The 19,587-nt window shown below is 50.6% G+C and overlaps 1 protein-coding gene across 1 annotated transcript in view; it reads left to right on the top strand.

Annotated features, from left to right (window-relative positions):
• Nucleotides 1-2,696: 2,696 nt before the first annotated feature.
• ANKRD33B (ankyrin repeat domain 33B) overlaps nucleotides 2,697-19,587 on the top strand; it is a 33,170-nt gene continuing 16,279 nt past the window's right edge. Inside the window, exons 1-2 of the mRNA XM_064160713.1 lie at nucleotides 2,697-3,515; nucleotides 18,949-19,078. Coding sequence (XP_064016783.1) covers nucleotides 3,084-3,515; nucleotides 18,949-19,078 — 562 coding nt within the window. The 5' untranslated portion in view covers nucleotides 2,697-3,083. The remainder of the gene's footprint in view (nucleotides 3,516-18,948; nucleotides 19,079-19,587) is intronic.

The following is a 19,587-nucleotide window of genomic DNA, read 5'->3' as shown; positions in this document are numbered from 1 at the left end:
ACAGTCTGAAAGAGTTGAGGCTGTGCAGTCTGGAGAAGAGGAGGCTCTGAGGTGACCATACTGTGACCTTCCACTGTCTGAAGTGGGTCTACAAAAAAGGTGAGGAGGGACTTTTTAGGCTATCAGAGAGTGACAGGACTAGGGGGAATGGAGCAAGGCTGGAGGTGAGGAGATTCAGACTGAACATGAGGAGGAAGGTGTTCAGCATGAGAGTGGTGAGAGCCTGGAATGGGCTGCCCAGGGAGGTGGTGGAGTCGCCATCCCTGGAGGTGTTGAAGAAAAGCCTGGACAAGGCATTTAGTGCCATGGTCTGGTTGACTGGATAGGGCTGGGTTAGACAGGATGATCTTGGAGGCTCCTTCCACCCTGGTTGATTCTATGATTTGCAGAATCAACAAGCAGTAAGGTAAAAAGCAGCTGGCATGCTGCAGTTAAAGGCATCTTTGAAGCATTTGATTTAGGAACAGACACGTTTGGCAGTGTTAGAGTAAGGGCCTGTCTTTACACAAAGAAACAACTGGAGACTGGCAGCATCAACATGGACATGTCTGGTAGTATATGTCAGTTGTGATCTCAGAGGTGTCTGGAGGTGAGAGAACAGTTTAATCTTCTTTCTTCTCAATTTAGCTTCTTTGCAAAAGCAGCCAATCAGGGAGCTCTTCATTATTCACTCTGACTGTAGGCATCACTCTGCTAGTTGATGGGCTAACCCCACCAGCTGGAGGTCAGCAAGAAGTCATCAGGCTTTGTACTATAGCCAATGCCCTTTCACTCACAGTTACATTTGCAATTACCATTCATACCTTCTTCTAGTATAAAAAGTATCTGCCATTGTCTGCCTTGCCTCATGCAGAAATACCAGCTCATTTCTTTCCCATCAGGCAGACAAGGACTCGGACTCCAGATGTTCACCTTCTGAATCATGTTCTATATTTGAGGTTTGCTTCAAAATGCTTTTGAAGAAACCAGCTGTCCTATTTTGTTGGCTGAAGGGTTTTTCTGGTCCCTGCCAAAGAACAGTGTTAATCCATGGCATTGGGAAGGGGGGAGGGTTTCAGAAAAGCTCAGAGTTCATTTCAGATGTGCACCACTCCTCTCAATGTAATCTCTAAATGCCTTCCGTGGAAAACATGATGTGCCTGACATAGTGGTGGTGAATGGAGCCACATCCAGCTGGCAGCTGTCACTAGTGGTGTCCCTCAGGGATCAGTGCTGGGCCCCATCCTCTTTAACATCTTCATAGATGATCTGGATGAGGGCATGGAGTCAGTCATCAGCAAGTCTGCAGATGACACCAAGCTGGGGGCAGATGTGGCTGGGTTGGAAGGCAGAAGGGCTCTGCAGCAGGACCTTGACCACCTGGACAGATGGGCAGAGTCCAAGGGGATGGTGTTCAATAGCTCCAAGTGCAGGGTGCTGCACTTTGGCCACAACAACCCCATGCAGAGATACAGGCTGGGGTCGGAGTGGCTGAGAGCAGCCAGACAGAGAGGGATCTGGGGGTGCTGATTGACACCTGCCTGAACATGAGCCAGCAGTGTGCCCAGGTGGCCAAGAGAGCCAGTGGCATCCTGGCCTGCATCAGGAATGGTGTGGCCAGCAGGAGCAGGGAGGTCATTCTGCCCCTGTACTCTGCACTGCTTAGACCACACCTTGAGTGCTGTGTTCAGTTCTGGGCCCCCCAGTTTAGGAGGGACATTGAGATGCTTGAGCGTGTCCAGAGAAGGGCAACGAGGCTGGGGAGAGGCCTTGAGCACAGCCCTACGAGGAGAGGCTGAGGGAGCTGGGATTGGTTAGCCTGGAGAAGAGGAGGCTCAGGGGAGACCTTATTGCTGTCTACAACTACCTGAGGGGAGGTTGTGGCCAGGAGGAGGTTGCTCTCTTCTCTCAGGTGGCCAGCACCAGAACAAGAGGACACAGCCTCAGGCTGTGCCAGGGGAGATTTAGGCTGGAGGTGAGGAGAAAGTTCTTCCCTGAGAGAGTCATTGGACACTGGAATGGGCTGCCCGGGGAGGTGGTGGAGTCGCCGTCCCTGGAGCTGTTCAAGGCAGGACTGGACGTGGCACTTGGTGCCATGGTCTGGCCTTGAGCTCTGTGGTAAAGGGTTGGACTTGATGATCTGTGAGGTCTCTTCCAACCTTGGTGATACTGTGATACTGTGACACTGTGATCTCTGCAGCCGGTAAAGGGAAGGTTTGCGTCGTGTGGTTTGACGAATTAACCGCTTTAAAACTCTCCTGCAGCGCACAGAAAGTCTGCACACACGTTCCCCTCGTTTCAACATTTGTTTCAACAGAAGAATTCCGCACGGGCTGGCTGTGTTCCTGAAGTTCCACAGCACTACTGTAGCCATGGCTTTCGGGCGCCGACGATTCGCGCTGCAGGACCGGAGGCAGCCTCTGCCTCACCGCCCCCGTACCGCCAGCCCCTCCCCGCCGCCTCTCCCGCCCGCCAATGGGCTGGAAGGGTGCGATGCCTGAGCACACAAGCGCGACCACCGCCGAGATGGGAAGCCTACTGCTTGCCTGCTGGGCATGGGGGCTCAGAAAGCCCGGCGGAGCGCCCGGGGTGCTCTGGAAGTTCCTGTTTCCCACCTGTCAGCTGCAGCCGTCTGCTCCCCCCGCAGACCGCACTTACACCGCGCCCCTGATGTCAGCGCGCTAAACCCGAGCCCAATCTGCTCAAAGAGATGCTGAACGGATTAGGGGCCAGGAGCTTCCTAACCGCCTCCTCTCCCCAGACCTGCCCTGCCTGTTGGCAGCCTCTTCCCGCTTCCCGCAGCAGCTGTCGCTCCGCGGGGCCGGCGGCGGTCAGCGAGCCCGGCCCGGCCCCCGGGGAAGCCACAAACGGCAGCATGCCTCGTCCCGGGACCGGCCGGCAGCAGGCTGCTACAAGGCGACCAGCGAGAGGGGCATGAGACTCGGGTTAAAGAAGTGCAGAGGGAGCCCTTGGCCGCCGCGGGCTTGAGCCGTAGCTCCCGGCGGGGCAGTGCTCGGCGAGGGCGGCCCTGCGGAGCCGCTGGCCGCGGGGCCGGGAGCTTCTAGGACGGAGGAGAGCATCAGCGTCCCGGCCCCGGGGCTAACATGGTGCTGCTGTCCGGAGACGGGGAGCAGCTGGCGGGGGAGCAGGTCTGCCCCGCGCCGGCAGCGGCGAAGGAGATGCCCGGCGCCGAGGCGGAGAGCAGTCCCGAGCAGGGGGCGGCAGGGGCTGCCGCCGAGGGGCAGGCCGAGACGGAGGACCACGAGGAGGAGGAAGAAGAGGAGGACTACGAGGACTACGAGGACTACTCCGAGCTGCCCGACACTTGCAGCATCGCCTCGGACGATTCCTTCTACCCGCCGGGGGGGCCGGAGGATGAGGAGGACTGCTGGTCCCTGGAGCAGGAGGAGCGCGACAGCCCCGAGGCGCTCACCCTCTTTCGAGCGTGTTGCACCAACAACGCCGTCGTGCTCAAGGCGCTCATCCGCCAAGGCCCCGAGGAGGAGGAGGTGCGGGAGACCGACCGCAACCGCCGGGTGAGCATCCAGCTCCGCGGCCCCCGCCCACCCAGGGGGCCGCGGGCACCGGCGGAACGGAGAAGGGCACTTGGGCTGCCGTCCACTGCCGACCCTCCGGCCCCCGCTCCCCGGGGGAAGGGCGGGGACAGGCGTGAGCGAATGATGGGACAGCCCTTGCTTTTGAAGGAGCACCGGTGTGCGGTCCGGTGTGGGATAGCACGGGCGAGCGGGGATGGAATAAGGGTGTGAAGCCTCACCGTGCTAGACATGACTTTCCGCCTTCGGCAGAGGAAGGGTCGCGTTTGCGGGAAGAGAGAAGGGCAGATATCCGAGTTGTCCCGCTATCGGTTTCGAGTTAAGTCTTGGTTTCTTGCATATTACTGGGGAAGGTGGCATAACTCCTAACCATTGCGTTCAGCTGGGCTAAACGTGCCTTGCCTCCACGCTTTTCACCTGGAGAATTTGAGAACTGTTTGTGTTTTCCTTGATGTTTTGCCCAACTCTTCCACAAAATGTGAACTTGCTCCCAGTTTCTAGAATGCCAGGCAGGGCTCAGGTTATTACTCAACTACAGGGACAGAAGTGCACCACTGAATCAGAAGGTGATCTAGCTGGAGGTGTCCCCCACTCACTGCAGGGAGGAGTTGGAGAAGATGACCTCTGAGGGTCCCTCCCAATCCAATGCAATCTGTGAAACTTCGGGGAAGATCTTCTGGCTCACATATAACTGAGCTATTTGAGCAACAGCAACAGAACAAGGAGACAGAGTCTGAAGTTGTGCCAGAGGAGGTCTAGGCTGGATGTTAGGAGGAAGTTGTTGGCAGAGAGAGTGATTGGCATTGGAATGGGCTGCCCAGGGAGGTGGTGGAGTTGCTGTCTGTGAAGGTATCATAGTATCATAGTATCACAGCATTATCAGGGTTAGAATCATAGAATCAAGCAGGTTGGAAGAGACCTCCAAGATCAGCCAGTCCAACCTAGCACTCAGCCCTATCCAATCAACCAGACCATGGCACTAAGTGCCTCATCCAGGCTTTTCTTGAAGACCTCCAGGGACGGTGCCTCCACCACCTCCCTGGGCAGCCCATTCCAATGCCAATCACTCTTTCTGTGAAGAACTTCTTCCTAACATCCAGCCTAGACCTCCCCTGGCACAACTTGAGACTGTGTCCCCTTGTTATATTGCTGGTTGCCTGGGAGAAGAGGCCACCCCTCACCTGGCTACAGCCTCCCTGCAGGTAGTTGTAGACAGTAATAAGATCACCCCTGAGCCTCCTCTTCTCCAGGCTAAACACTCCCAGCTCCCTCAGTCTCTCCTCATAGGGTTTGTGCTCCAGGCCCCTCACCAGCTTTGTTGCCCTTCTCTGGACATGCTCCAGCACCTCAACATCCTTCTTGAATTGAGGGGCCCAGAGACCTCACAGATCATCAAGTCCAAGCCTTTACCACAGAGCTCAAGGCCAGACCATGGCACCAAGTGCCACGTCCAGTCCTGCCTTGAACAGCTCCAGGGACGGCGACTCCACCACCTCCCCGGGCAGCCCATTCCAGTGTCCAATGACTCTCTCAGGGAAGAACTTTCTCCTCACCTCCAGCCTAAATTTCCCCTGGTGCAGCCTGAGGCTGTGTCCTCTTGTTCTGGTGCTGGCCACCTGAGAGAAGAGAGCAACCTCCTCCTGGCTACAACCTTCCTTCAGGGAGTTGTAGACAGCAATAAGGTCTGCCCTGAGCCTCCTCTTCTCCAGGCTAACCAATCCCAGTGTTGAAGAAAAGGTGTTGAAGAAAAGCCTGGATGGGGCACTTAGTGCCATGGTCTATTTGATTGGACAGGGCTGGGTGCTAGATTGGACTGGATGATGGTGGAGGTCTCTTCCAACCTGGTTGATTCTATGGTTCTATGAGCAATATTGAATATTAGTAACTGCAACTAAGGACTTTTACTTGTAGCTTGCATAACAATCTCTCATTCTTTTTCTACAACTAGTTTATAATAAGAGTGTTTTGAGGGGCAGCCAGAGTGATTTTAGTTGGGAAACTGACCTGCCCATTCTGCCACAATAAGTGGTGTTTGCTTCAAAAATAATTGCAGAATCACAGAATTAACCAGGTTGAAAAAGACCTCTGAGATCATCGAGTCCAACCTATCACATAATACCTTCTAATTAACTAAACCAAGACTGCTCTCCAAGCAGTCTTTTACATAGTGCACCCAAAGCCATCTCCAGGGATCCAAACCCTGCCTCTGTCTCCAGGACTCCAAAACCTGCCTCTTGTTTCCAGGGCTTCAAAACTTGACTCTGTCTCAGAAGTACCAACACCTGCCTCTGTCTCCAGGGCTCTCCAATCTGTCTCTGTCTCCAGGTGGTTCTGCTGCCTTTGCTGCCAGGGAGTCCCCAAAGTCCTGAGCCAGCACCAGAACAAGAGCACACAGCCTCAAGCTATGCCAGGGGAGATTTAGGCTTGAGGTGAGTTCTTCACTGAGAGAGGGACACTGGAATGGGTTGCCCGGGGAGGTGGTGGAGTCGCTGTCCCTGGAGCTGTTCAAGGCAGGACTGGACGTGGCACTTGGTGCCATGGTCTGGCCTTGAGCTCTGTGCTAAAGGGCTGGGCTTGATGATCTGTGAGGTCTCTCCCAACCTTGGTCATACTGTGAGATACTGTGAGTCTTCTCTCTGCTAGTTTAAACCCTCCTAACATCTAGTTTGAATCTTCCCTCTGCCAGTGTAAACCCTCCTAACATCTAGGTTGAATCTTGACCTTGGAGGTCTCTTCCAGCCTGGCTGATTCTAAGATTCTATGACTCTATGCTCTAGTTTTGCCTGTGCCCTGCGTGTAGAAATTTCCAACTTGTGTACTTTTGAACCTGTGAACAAGTTTTCTGTCGAGTTTTAATGTTAACAAACGGTTTTCACAGTTATTAACAATCATTGCCTGGATATCAGAATCAATTCAGGTTATTAATTTTGCATAATCCATCACAAAACCTCCAGGGTTTGGCCTCCACCGTGGTTCTTGCATGGAGCTGTGTGGTTACTGGATTGAAGCACTTCAAGATCACAAGAACTGACAGAATCCATCCATGCAAAAATCCACTTTAGGTCTTTGAGGGAAAACAAGACACCTCCCATCAGTTCACTACAGATGTCTGTTGCTCAAAACATGTTATTTTCTGAGGAAAAGCAGGAGAGGATTTTCATGCTTATGCACAAAGAAATCTTTTGCCTTTTTAGAGACAAGGAAAAAATATTAAGGAACATAGCTGAGTTAAAATCCAGTCTAGGTAAAACCAGATGCATAGAATCATAGAATCATAGAATCAAGCAGGTTGGAAGAGACCTCCAAGATCATCCAGTCCAACCTAGCACCCAGCCCTATCCAATCAACCAGACCATGGCACTAAGTGCCTCAGCCAGGCTTTTCTTGAAGACCCCCAGGGACAGTGCCTCCACCACCTCCCTGGGCAGCCCATTCCAATGCCAATCACTCTCTCTGTGAAGAACTTCTTCCTAATATCCAGCCTATACCTACCCTGGCACAACTTGAGACTGTGTCCCCTTGTTCTATTGCTGGTTGCCTGGGAGAAGAGGCCACCCCCCACCTGGCTACAGCCTCCCTTCAGGTAGTTGTAGACAGTAATAAGATCACCCCTGAGCCTCCTCTTCTCCAGGCTGCACACCCCCAGCTCCCTCAACCTCTCCTCATAGGATTTGTGCTCCAGGCCCCTCATGTTGTTGATAAAGGAAGCTCTTTTATTGTGGAAAGTCTAAGGATAAATGATTCTAAGAACTTGGATCCTTTGACAGAGAAGGTGCAGAGAAGGGCATTGAGGCTGGGGAGAGGTCTGGCAAACATGACCTGTGAGGAGTGGCTGTGGGAGCTGGGGGTGTTTAGTCTGGAGAGGAGGAGGCTGAGAGGGGACCTTATTGCCCTCTACAGCTACCTGAAAGGAGGTTGTAGTGAGTCTGGAGCTGGTCTCTTCTCCCCAGTTACTAATGCTAGGACAAGAGGAAATGGCCTCAAGTTGCATCAGGGGAGGTTTAGGTTGGCTGTTGGGAGGAAGCTCTTTCCTGAGTGCCTGAGGTCAGGCACTGGCACAGGATGCCCAGGGAGGTGGTGGAGTCGCTGTGCCTGGACGTGTTTAAAAGGAGAGTGGATGTGGTGCTTGAAGCTCCTTCTCTGGAGCCTTTCAAGACCTGTCTGGATGTGTTCCTCTGTGATCTGTGCTAGACTGTGTGGTCCTGCTCTGGCAGGGGGGTTGGACATGATGATCTCCTTGGGTCCCTTCCAACCCCTAATATCCTGTGAGCCTGAGATCCATGTCAGTCCTAGGATCAATTAAGGCATGTTATTACAAGGTCCAAGATCAGTAGGGAGGGTTATTGTTGCAAGTGTTATAGAAATGGAAGAAATGAGGTTCAGAAGGCAGAGAACAAGGCTGATTGGGAAGAAAAGACAGTGAGTATGTTACTTAGCCACTGATCTTATGAAACTAACTGCCATATGGTAGACTGAGCTTCTTTAGATCAAAGAATGAGGAAATCATAGAACCAACCAGGTTGGAAGAGACCTCCAACATCATCCAGTCCAACATATCTAACCTATCCATCCAGTCCAACCATAGAATCATAGAATCAGTCAGGATTGGAAGGGACCACAAGGATCATCCAGTTCCAACCCCCCAGCCATTGGTAGGGACACCCTACCCTAGATCAGGCTGGCCACAGCCTCATCCAGCCTGGCCTTAAACATCTCCAGACATGGGGCCTCAACCATCTACTTGGGCAACCCATTCCAGCTTCTCATCACTCTCATGCTGAACAACTTCCTCCTCACCTCCAGTCTCAATCTCCTCACCTCCAGCTTTGCTCCATTCCCTCTAGTCCTGTCAATCAACTAGACCATGGCACTAAGTCCCTCATCCAGTCTTTTCTTGAACACCTCCAGGGATGATGACTCCACCACCTCCCTGGGCAGCCCATTCCAATGGCAAATCACTCTCTCTGGGAAGAACTTCCTCCTAATATCCAGCATGTATGGGCTGGTGCATTTGTGTGTGGTATAATGTAGTGTTGGAATCATCCTGGGAATTGTGTTGGTCTCTGATATAGAATCATAGAATCAACCAGGTTAGAAGAGACCTCCAACATCATCCAGTCCAACCTAGCACCCAGCCCTATCCAGTCAACCAGATCATGGCACTAAATGCTCCAACCAGTCTTTTCTTGAACACCTCCAGGGACAGTGACCCCATCACCTCCCTGCGCAGTTGTGCCTAGTGTGCAGGCAGTGCCCCATACCCGAGGTGGGTATGCAGTTGCTCTTCTTGGTGAGCATAAGGTGTCTGCAAGGAACAGCTTCCACCATGATGGGTTTTTTTTCTTCATCAAGTTGATTTCCTTTTGAAGAAAAAGGTGCCTTTTTTCCTTCTTTTTCTTTTATTTTTGTTTTCATAGAATCACAGAATCATAGAATCAACCAGGTTGGAAGAGACCTCCAAGCTCATCCAGTCCAACCTAGCACCCAGCCCTATCCAGTCAACCAGACCATGGCACTAAGTGCCTCAGCCAGGCTTTTCTTGATGACCCCCAGGGACGGTGCCTCCACCACCTCCCTGGGCAGCCCATTCCAATGCCAATCACTCTTTCTGCCAACAACTTCCTCCTAACATCCAGCCTATACTTTCCCCAGCACAACGTGAGACTGTGTCCCCTTGTTCTATTGCTGGTTGCCTGGAAGAAGAGGCCACCCCCCACCTGGCTACAGCCTCCCTTCAGGGAGTTGTAGACAGTAATAAGATCACCCCTGAGCCTCCTCTTCTCCAGGCTAAACAGGCCCAGCTCCCTCAACCTCTCCTCATAGGATTTGTGTTCCAGGCCCCTCACCAGCTTTGTTGCCCTTCTCTGGACATGCTCCAGCACCTCAACATCCTTCTTGAATTGAGGGGCCCAGAACTGGACACATGGCACTAAGTGCCTCAGCCAGTCCAGTAGCAGATTAGTCAGTGATAGCCAATCCTTTTCCTGGGCTGTCTCATTTCAAGGTTTGGGTATGGTGTGATTCCACATCTGAGAAGCACAAGCAAAACAAACTCACAGAACGTGGAGGAAAGGAATAGAAACTTCCTGGGAAGGTCTTTCCTTCATACAACTACAGGAGCTCATTGCCACAAGAGGGTGCTTGCCAGCTCATCACTGTGTCTCTTCAGAGTGCTCCCCAGTGAAAATGCACTGGAGGCTTAAAAATATTCTTTGTAGAAGAGACAGATTAGATAGTGATGGATTATGACAGAGTAGAAGGTTGTACATTTATCTTTTAACCAGTGTCAGAACGAAATTTATTGCTTGCAGAGGTTTTGTGAATCATGACTTTTGGAGAGGTCTCCTGGCAAACCCCCATGCGTTCGAACACCGCTTAACCTCTTGCCACAGATCTAAGCTACCTGTCTCTACCTGTCAGAATATAAGAGGAAGGAAAAGGTATCCTATTAAACACATAGAGAGGAGCTGAATCATAGACCTTAAAGCCAAAAGGAGTACTTTTTGGCAGAGTTCTATCAGTGAACAAAATGCGTTTCAGATGGCTCCTGAATGCACAACAAAAGGTTGTGTAAATGCTGCAAGCTTCCCTTTTTACCTTGAACACCTGTGAATGTATGGACATGTTTAGAGACCAGGAGGGATTACAGGAGTGTCCATCAGGCCCAGGGCTTGGACTTCAGACCCAAGCTAGTTTCTGAATGTTTCTGAAGGTCTTAAGTGGTGAGAGAGTGTATAGGACTCAAATCACAGTATCACAGTGTCACAGTATCCCCAAGGTTGGAAGAGACCTCACAGATCATCAAGTCCAAGCCTTTACCACAGAGCTCAAGGCCAGACCATGGCACCAAGTGCCACGTCCAGTCCTGCCTTGAACAGCTCCAGGGACGGCGACTCCACCACCTCCCCGGGCAGCCCATTCCAGTGTCCAATGACTCTCTCAGGGAAGAACTTTCTCCTCACCTCCAGCCTAAATTTCCCCTGGTGCAGCTTGAGGCTGTGTCCTCTTGTTCTGGTGCTGGCCACCTGAGAGAAGAGAGCAACCTCCTCCTGGCCACAACCTCCCCTCAGGTAGTTGTAGACAGCAATGAGATCTGCCCTGAGCCTCCTCTTCTCCAGGCTAACCAATCCCAGCTCCCTCAGCCTCTCCTCGTAGGGCTGTGCTCAAGGCCTCTCCCCAGCCTCGTTGCCCTTCTCTGGACACACTCAAGCATCTCAATGTCCCTCCTAAACTGGGGGGCCCAGAACTGAACACAGCACTCAAGGTGTGGTCTAACCAGTGCAGAGTACAGGGGCAGAATGACCTCTCTGCTCCTGCTGGCCACACCATTCCTGATGCAGGCCAGGATGCCACTGGCTCTCTTGGCCACCTGGGCACACTGCTGGCTCATGCTCAGGTGGGTGTCAATCAGCACCCCCAGATCCCTCTCTGTCTGGCTGCTCTCCAGCCACTCCGACCCCAGCCTGTATCTCTGCATGGGGTTGTTGTGGCCAAAGTGCAGCACCCTGCACTTGGAGCTACTGAACACCATCCCCTTGGACTCTGCCCATCTGTCCAGGTGGTCAAGGTCCTGCTGCAGAGCCCTTCTGCCCTCCAACCCAGCCACATCTGCCCCCAGCTTGGTGTCATCTGCAAACTTGCTGATGACTGACTCGATGCCCTCATCCAGGTCATCTATGAAGATGTTAAAGAGGATGGGGCCCAGCACTGATCCCTGAGGGACACCACTGGTGACAGCTGCCAGCTGGATGTGGCACCATTCACCACCACTCTCTGGGCTCTGCCCTCCAGCCAGTTCCTAACCCAGTACAGAGTGTTGCCATCCAAGCCATGGGCTGACAGCTTAGCCAGCAGTTTGCTGTGGGGGACAGTGTCAAAGGCCTTGCTGAAGTCCAGACAGACCACATCCACAGGCCTCCCCACATGTTCTGATACATGATCCAGCTTTGACTAGCATTTTGTTTGGCTCTTACAGGTTTTGTTGACCTTGCTGGGAGAAAAAAAAACCTTCAATGATATAATTGATAGGAAGACTATCTCAAGGTGTTTTCCATATCATAGAATCATAGATTCATAGAAACATTATTTACAAAAAACTCAATGTTTGAGATGTGCTGAGAACAGTCTCTTTCATCTTCATGTAACAATTGCCCAGAGCAGCAGATCCTGTTCAATATCTTTATTGATGATCTGGACCAGGGGATTGAGTCCAGCATCAGCAAGTTTGTAGATGACACCAAGCTAGGAGCAGGTGTGGAGCTGTTGGAAGGTAGGAGAGCCCTGCAGAGGGACCTGGCCAGGCTGGATGGGTGGGCAGAGGCCAATGGGATGAGATTGAACAAGGCCAAGTGCAGGGTTCTGCACTTTGGCCACAACAACCCCAAGCAGCACTACAGGCTGGGGACAGAGTGGCTGGAGAGCAGCCAAGCAGAAAGGGACCTGGGGGTGCTGGTAGATAGTAGCTGAAGATGAGCCAGCAGTGTGCCCAGGTGCCCAAGAGAGCCAATGGCATCCTGGGCTGCATCAGGAACAGTGTGGCCAGCAGGACAAGGGAGGTTCTTCTGCCCCTGTACTCAGCACTGCTCAGGCCACATCTTGAGTGCTGTGTCCAGTTCTGGGCTCCTCAATTCAAGAGAGATGTTGAGGTGCTGGAAGGTGTCCAGAGAAGGTCAACAAAGCTGGTGAGGGGCCTGGAGCAGAGCCCTGTGAGGAGAGGCTGAGGGAGCTGGGGGTGTGCAGCCTGCAGAAGAGGAGGCTCAGGGCAGAGCTCATTGCTGTCTACAGCTACCTGAAGGGATGTTGTAGCCAGGTGGGGTTGGTCTCTTCTGCCAGGCAAGCAGCAACAAAACAAGGGGACAAAGCCTCAGGTTGTGCCGGGGGAGGTCTAGGCTGGATGTTAGGAGGAAGTTCCTGGCAGAGAGAGTGATTGGCATTGGAATGGGCTGCCCAGGGAGGTGGTGGAGTTGCTGTCCCTGGAGGTGTTGAAGCAAAGCCTGGCTGAGGCACTTAGTGCCATGGTCTGGTTGACTGGCTAGGGCTGGGTGCTAGGTTGACCTGGATGATGTTGGGAGTCTCTTCCACCCTGGTTGTTTCTATGATTTCTATGACATGGTGTGACTCTGGGGAGGTGCCTGCAGGGTGAGAAGTGGCAGCAGATGTGAAAGAGTGTGAAAGAGAAGTGCACCTCCTGCAGCATCCCTGGGTGGGCAGGGTGTGGCGAAGGGTTCCTGAGCAGCCAGATGTTGTCTCACCTGGGTTTTACCTCATGGTGTGAGGCCTCTCCACAGAAGTGAACAGAGAAAAAAGATTGCTACCCTTGTACTTCTTGCTGCTTCAGTTCTCCTCCCATCATTTTTCCCATGAGTTGAAGCTGCAGCCCTCTGACTCTTCAGTCATTCTTTCCCCCCCACCTTTAGTTGAAAGAGCCATGTCAAGAAGCAGTTAGATGTCTGGTCTTGGGAGGAGACATCAGGCAGTGCAGGAGCTGAGGACACATTCCAGCTTCCTGTGGGCCATCATAAAGCTCCCATGTCCCCATCAACTCATCAGGTTTTTTTATTTCCCACTGGATTATTCACTTTTATTATGAGATTTGCTGTTAAAAAAAAAAAGAAAAGGAAAAAAAAAAAGTATTGATCCCCCATAAATGTCTCTCAGTGTTGCCACATGATGGAAATCTTTGTTTCCTATACATCACACCCACTGGACCATGTCTGGCTGGCTTTCTTAGTTGAGTAGTTTAGTCTGGAGAAGTGAAGGCTGAGATGGGATCTAATAAATGTTTATAAGTATCTGAGGGCTGCCAGGAGCAGGGGGACAGGCTCTGCTCACTGCTCCCTGGGATAGGACAAGGAGCAATGGGTGTAAGCTGCAGCACAGGAGGTTCTGCCTCAACACAAGGAGGAACTGCTTTACTGTAAGGGTCCCAGAGCACTGGCACAGGCTGCCCAGAGAGGTTGTGGAGTCTCCTTCTCTGGAGACTTTCAAGGCCTGTCTGGATGTGTTCCTCTGTGATCTGTGTTAGATAGGATTGTCCTGCTCTGGCAGGGGGATTGAACTCAATGATCTCCTTGGGTCCCTTCCAGCCCCTAGCATCCTGTGAGCCTCTGATGCAAGGTTTTGCTGGTATGGTACAATGAACTTTCCTGCAGCTATTTTTAGAGGTGATCATGGAGATCTGGATTAGAATAGATTAAGTAAGAGCTCCTGCAGAGATGCTACGTATACTAAACTATACCCTTACTTAAAGAGGTGGGCTGACTGACACAGGAATCATAGAATCATAGAATCAGCCAGGTTGGAAGAGACCTCTAAGATCATCCAGTCCAACCTATCCCCCTGTCCAGACAATCAGACCATGGCACTAAGTGCCTCATCCAGGCTTTACTTCAACTCCTCCAGGGAGGGGATGAGATTGAACAAGGCCAAGTGCAGGGTTCTGCACTTTGGCCACAACAACCCCAAGCAGCACTACAGGCTGGGGACAGAGTGTCTGGAGAGCAGCCAAGCAGAAAGGGACCTGGGGGTGCTGGTAGATAGTAGCTGAAGATGAGGCAGCAGTGTGCCCAGGTGGCCAAGAAAGCCAATGGCATCCTGGCCTGCATCAGGAGCAGTGTGGCCAGCAGGACAAGGGAGGTTTTTCTGCCCCTGTGCTCAGCACTGCTCAGGCCACACCTTGAGTGCTGTGTCCAGTTCTGGGCTCCTCAATTCAAGAGAGATGTTGAGATGCTGGAAGGTGTCCAGAGAAGGGCAGCAAGGCTGGTGAGGAGCCTGGAACACAGCCCTGTGAGGAGAGGCTGAGGGAGCTGGGGGTGTGCAGCCTGGAGAAGAGGAGGCTCAGGGCAGACCTCATTGCTGTCTATAACTCCCTGAAGGGAGGCTGTAGCCAGGTGGGGTTGGGCTCTTCTGCCAGGCAACCAGCAACAGAACAAGGGGACACAGTCTCAAGCTGTGCTAGGGGAGGTCTAGGCTGAATGTTAGGAGGAAGTTGTTGGCAGAGAGAGTGATTGGCATTGGAATGGGCTGCCCAGGGAGGTGGTGGAGTCACCATCCCTGCAGGTGTTGAAGCAAAGCCTGGATGAGGCACTTAGTGCCATGGTCTGGTTGATTGGCCAGGGCTGGATGCTAGGTTGGACTGGATGATCTTGGAGGTCTCTTTCTACCTGGTTGATTCTATGATAATTGTAATACAAGCTCAAGGCTTTTATGGAAGTTTCTCAGATTTGTGCAGCCTGGAAGGTTTTGTGCTGTTGTACACATGGAAGGTTTTGTGCTGTTGTACACGGATGAGTAAGTAGTGGATAGTGATGGTTTGCCCTCTTTTAATACAGTTTGAACTTAGAATCTCTGTAAACCAGCATGTAAAGCAAACTAGACAGTTGCTCATCACAATGCCTCTGACAAGCAAGGGGTAATGTCAGCTTAGTCTTTTGCCAGACCAATTTTTGTCTGGAATGAGAGGTGAAATGTTATAAGGCTAAAATAACTGCATGCCCTATGTGATTTGCTCTGCCATTCAGCCTCAGTTCATTATTGATCCTCTATTATTTCTTATGACCTCTATTATCTGCAGTGATCTAGTGTACAAATAGCCTTGCATCTGTAACCTTGCCATAATATCTGGTTTAGAAAATTGTCTCCTGAGAGATGCTTAATCAGAGACGTTTTTATGTCATTAGCCAACACAGCTGAGCAAAGCAGAAATCATTTTTATGGTGGCAACACCATGTGAAATCAGAGGCACGTGGGGAAGGAACAGTGTGAACAGGATCAAAACTTTCACAAGTCTATTTTATTCTATTTAAAGCATGAACTTAAAAAAAAATCCTTTTATAGAATCAGCCAGGTTGGAAGAGACCTCCAAGATCATCCAGTCCAATCTAGCACCCAGCCCTATCCAATCAACCAGACCATGGCACTAAGTGCCTCATCCAGGCTTTGCTTCAACACCTCCAGGGACAGTGCCTCCACCACCTCCCTGGGCAGCCCATTCCAATGCCAATCACTCTCTCTGACAACAACTTCCCCCTAACATCCAGCCTAGACCTCCCCTGGCACAACTTGAGACTGTGTCCCCTGGTTCTGTTGCTGCTTGCCTGCGAGAAGAGCCCAACCCCACCTGGCTACAGCCTCCCTTCAGCAATGAGGTCTGCCCTGAGCCTCCTTTTCTCTAGGCTAAACACCCCCAGCTCCCTCAGCCTCTCCTCATAGGGTTCGTGCTCCAGGCCCCTCACCAGCTTTGTTGCCCTCCTCTGGACACGTTCCAGCACCTCAACATCTCTCTTGTATTGAGGAGCCCAGAACTGGACACAGTCAGGGCATGGCTGTGTTTTCCTGCAGACTGCTGTGATCCAGGCTGCAGTTTTACCACTTGCTTCAAAAGGCACTTTGCAGAGAGCGCTTCTGTGTCAGTTATATTTATTGTATGAGCTTGTTGAAAGGGTTTGTACTATATGATGGCTGTGGATAATAGCACTTACTGGTATATGCAGATAATGGTTGCAGGCTAATCCATGTTGTGACTCACTGATTGTGCCTTCCATTCTTACTTTGGATCGCTGCTCTGTTTACATTGCACCCATCCTGTTCTGCAGTCGTGAGCTTTGCAGATTCAAACACATTCAGTCTTGCTCTTTAAAGGAATGCTTTCATGTGTGATTATCAACAGCCAGATGCCATTTTCTAACCTCAACATCTGTTTAGAGTTCCCAGAAATTAAGACTAGTAGTATCTCAGTAAGCATGGTTCATGTTCATTGCCAGAAGTCAGTTTGCATGTTAGCAAAAGTAGCTATGATATTACTGTGCACATTCAAAACCTGCCTGGTCGCTGTCCTGTGCAATCTGCTCTGAGAGAACCTCCTGTGGCCCAGGGCACTTGGACTACATCTTCTCCAGAGGTCACTTCCAACCTCTATCATTCCATGATTCTGTGATCCTTTTTGCCTAAAAAGCTGCTGTTTCTAAATACATTTAAGCTGCTCCTTCCTTCCTTCCTTCCTTCCTTCCTTCCTTCCTTCCTTCCTTCCTTCCTTCCTTCCTTCCTTCCTTCCTTCCTTCCTTCCTTCCTTCCTTCCTTCCTTCCTTCCTTCCTTCCTTCCTTCCTTCCTTCCTTCCTTCCTTCCTTCCTTCCTTCCTTCCTTCCTCCCTTCCTTCCTCCCTTCCTTCCTCCCTTCCTTCTTCTCTTTCTTTCTCTCTTTCCCTTCCTTCCTTCCTTCCTTCCTTCCTTCCTTCCTTCCTTCCTTCCTTCCTTCCTTCCTTCCTTCCTTCCTTCCTTCCTTCCTTCCTTCCTTCCTTCCTTCCTTCCTTCCTTCCTTCCTTCCCTCCTCCCTCCCTCCCTCCCTCCCTTCTTTTTTTCTGTCTGCCTGTCTATCTATCTCCATCTGTATGTGACTTTAAGCAGAATCCTCTGTAGCTTCAATAGAATGATTTGAAGTATTTCAGTTCTTCCCAAGGAAATGGAGATGCTCTCTATAAAATAATGGTGGACAAGAATGAACTGAAATGAAAAGAAATTAGAGCAGTATTGAAAGATGTAACTGGAGGTTGGACTCGATGATGTCCTAAGGCCTCTTCCAACCCCTAATATCCTGTGAACTGAGACATACCTTACGTAGCCTGTTAGTATCCCAAGGACTTGGCATTGACTTTGTACTTTGGTGAAGCTGTTTAGCACCTATGCCAAAAGGATTTCTTCCCAGAGAGAGTGATTGGCATTGGAATGGGCTGCCCAGGGAGGTGGTGGAGTCACCATCCCTGCAGGTGTTCAAGCAAAGCCTGGACAAGGCACTTAGTGCCATGGTCTGGTTGATTGCATAGGGCTGGGTGCTAGGTTGGACTGGATGATGTTGGATGTCTCTTCCAACCTGGTTGATTCTATGATTCTATGACTATCCAGAATAACAATGAAATGAGACACTGAAATATTGACTAGTTCTAATGGTAACAAATCAAAAGCAACAGTTTTCATATGGTCAATGTCTCTTTTTCTGTAGTGTCTGTGGGGAACAGCCAGAGCTGCTTAGAAAAATGATGGAGGACCCAGGGTATACCATTTGAATTTCATAACTGGGTTCCCCTTCCTGCTAGTCTTCTGTGGTTATGAACTTGGAACATGTTTGTGAGTGCACTTAGGCAGGCAGGGTTATCAGAGGCTGAGATTTATGTCTCTGCCCTTGTCTTTTCAATACTCAAGTGCTGATGCTGAGCAGTGATGGGTTGGCAGGAAAGAGGGATCGTGGGGAGCACTGATTTAGCTGCACCTGCCCTTTACACTGTGCTGTCTACAACTACCTGAAGGGAGGCTGTAGCCAGGTGGGCTTGGTCTCTTCTGCCAGGCAACCAGCAACAGAAGGGGACACAGTCTCAAGCTGTGCTGGGGGAGGTCTAGGCTGGATGTTAGGAGGAAGTTGTTGGCAGAGAGAGTGATTGGCATTGGAATGGGCTGCCCAGGGAGGTGGTGGAGTTGCCACCCCTGGAGGTGTTGAAGCAAAGCCTGGCTGAGGCACTTAGTGCCATGGTCTGGTTGACTGGATAGGGCTGGGTGCTACATTGGACTGGATGATCTTGGAGGTCTCTTCCAGCCTGGTTGATTGTATGATTCTATGATATGACTGTATGCAGATGAACACCAGGCTGCCCGAATAGTGCTGAATAGCTGGAGCTAATGGGTTTAATCCCAGTGGTCAAGTGAGCTGCCAGGATTAAGTACCACAGTACCATTTAGTTAATGACAAGTGTATTTTGCTGTGCTTTAAAGAAGCTGTCAGTTTGCTGCCGTGGAGTGAAAAGCTATCTGTGTTCCAAGCAGAATTATAGGGTTTACCTCCTGAAAGTTTCACTGCTTCCAGCTATCATAAAACACATTAAACAGGAGCTCTAAAAGCAATTTGATTTTATTTGTGGTTATAAAAAAAGGGGTCTAGGGCTATTGGGAAACCATAAGTATTTAAAGACAGCAACAGCCACTATGAACACAACTTTTGTCTGCTACTTCCCCTTCAGAGAACAAGTATTTGTTCTTTGGGGAATTAATATTCTTTGCAGGTCCAGCTTGTCTTACCTGCCAGGTTCATTTTTACTACATAATAAAACCTGATTTATTCTCATTTGGATGTAGACTATAAAGCCATATAACCATAAGCCATTTCTAAACAGTTACTTTCCAAGGAGCACAATGTAACAGCTACTCTCTTAGGTATTTCTGAGCAATACCAAATGTTACTTGCCAATGGGCAGAGATAAAAAGCAGTGATTTTGATCTGAACATTGTGCCTGGGGCTAATCAGTAGCTATGCTGATTCCCTCTCAGGGCTTCAGTCTGGAAAGAAAGAAAAAGGCAGACTAGCATCCTTCCCCAGTGAACTTTTCTGAGTCTAGTAGACCTAACTCTCTCCCTCTTTCTACTTTACTTACAGAATGGTCTCATCGTTGCTTGTTACCAAGGTTATGTGGATATTGTAATAGCCTTAGCACAATGCCCTCACCTTGATGTGAACTGGCAGGACAATGAAGGGAATACGGCTCTAATCACAGCTGCACAGGCAGGTAAGGCTCTTTGGTACACCTTTTCCCTGCAGGACTTTAGGAGAAGGGAGTGTTGTGGCCATTGCTTGTAGAATTTTTCAAAGCCTTAAAATAAATTAGTCTGCATAAAATAATTCTGGCCAAGCCCACTCCGAAGTAGAATCAGTCAGAGTTGGAAGGAACCACAAGGATCATCTAGTCCCAACCCCCCTGCCATAGGCGGGGACACCTCACACTGGATCAGGCTGTCTAGAGCCTCATCCAGCCTGGCCTTAAACACCTCCAGGGATGAGGAGTCCACCACCTCCCTGGGCAACCCATTCCAGGGTCTCACCACCTTCATGGAGAAGAATCTCTTCCTGACATCTAGTAAGCTGTGATGATTCTTTTCTGAAATTGTTCTATGCTAATTTTTACCCAAAGGATTAAGAGAGAAAATGTGAACATTTCAAAGATGCCAACAATGATTTTAACTTGAAAATAAAGAAAACCTTGCCCTAGATGTGCAGCACTATACTGCTTTGTCCCTT

The sequence above is a fragment of the Pogoniulus pusillus genome, chromosome 21, assembly GCF_015220805.1.
Source record: "Pogoniulus pusillus isolate bPogPus1 chromosome 21, bPogPus1.pri, whole genome shotgun sequence".
Classification (NCBI taxonomy): domain Eukaryota; kingdom Metazoa; phylum Chordata; class Aves; order Piciformes; family Lybiidae; genus Pogoniulus; species Pogoniulus pusillus.
The sequence above is the reverse complement of the archived record's forward strand: the minus strand, read 5'-3'. Positions and strand labels throughout refer to the sequence as shown.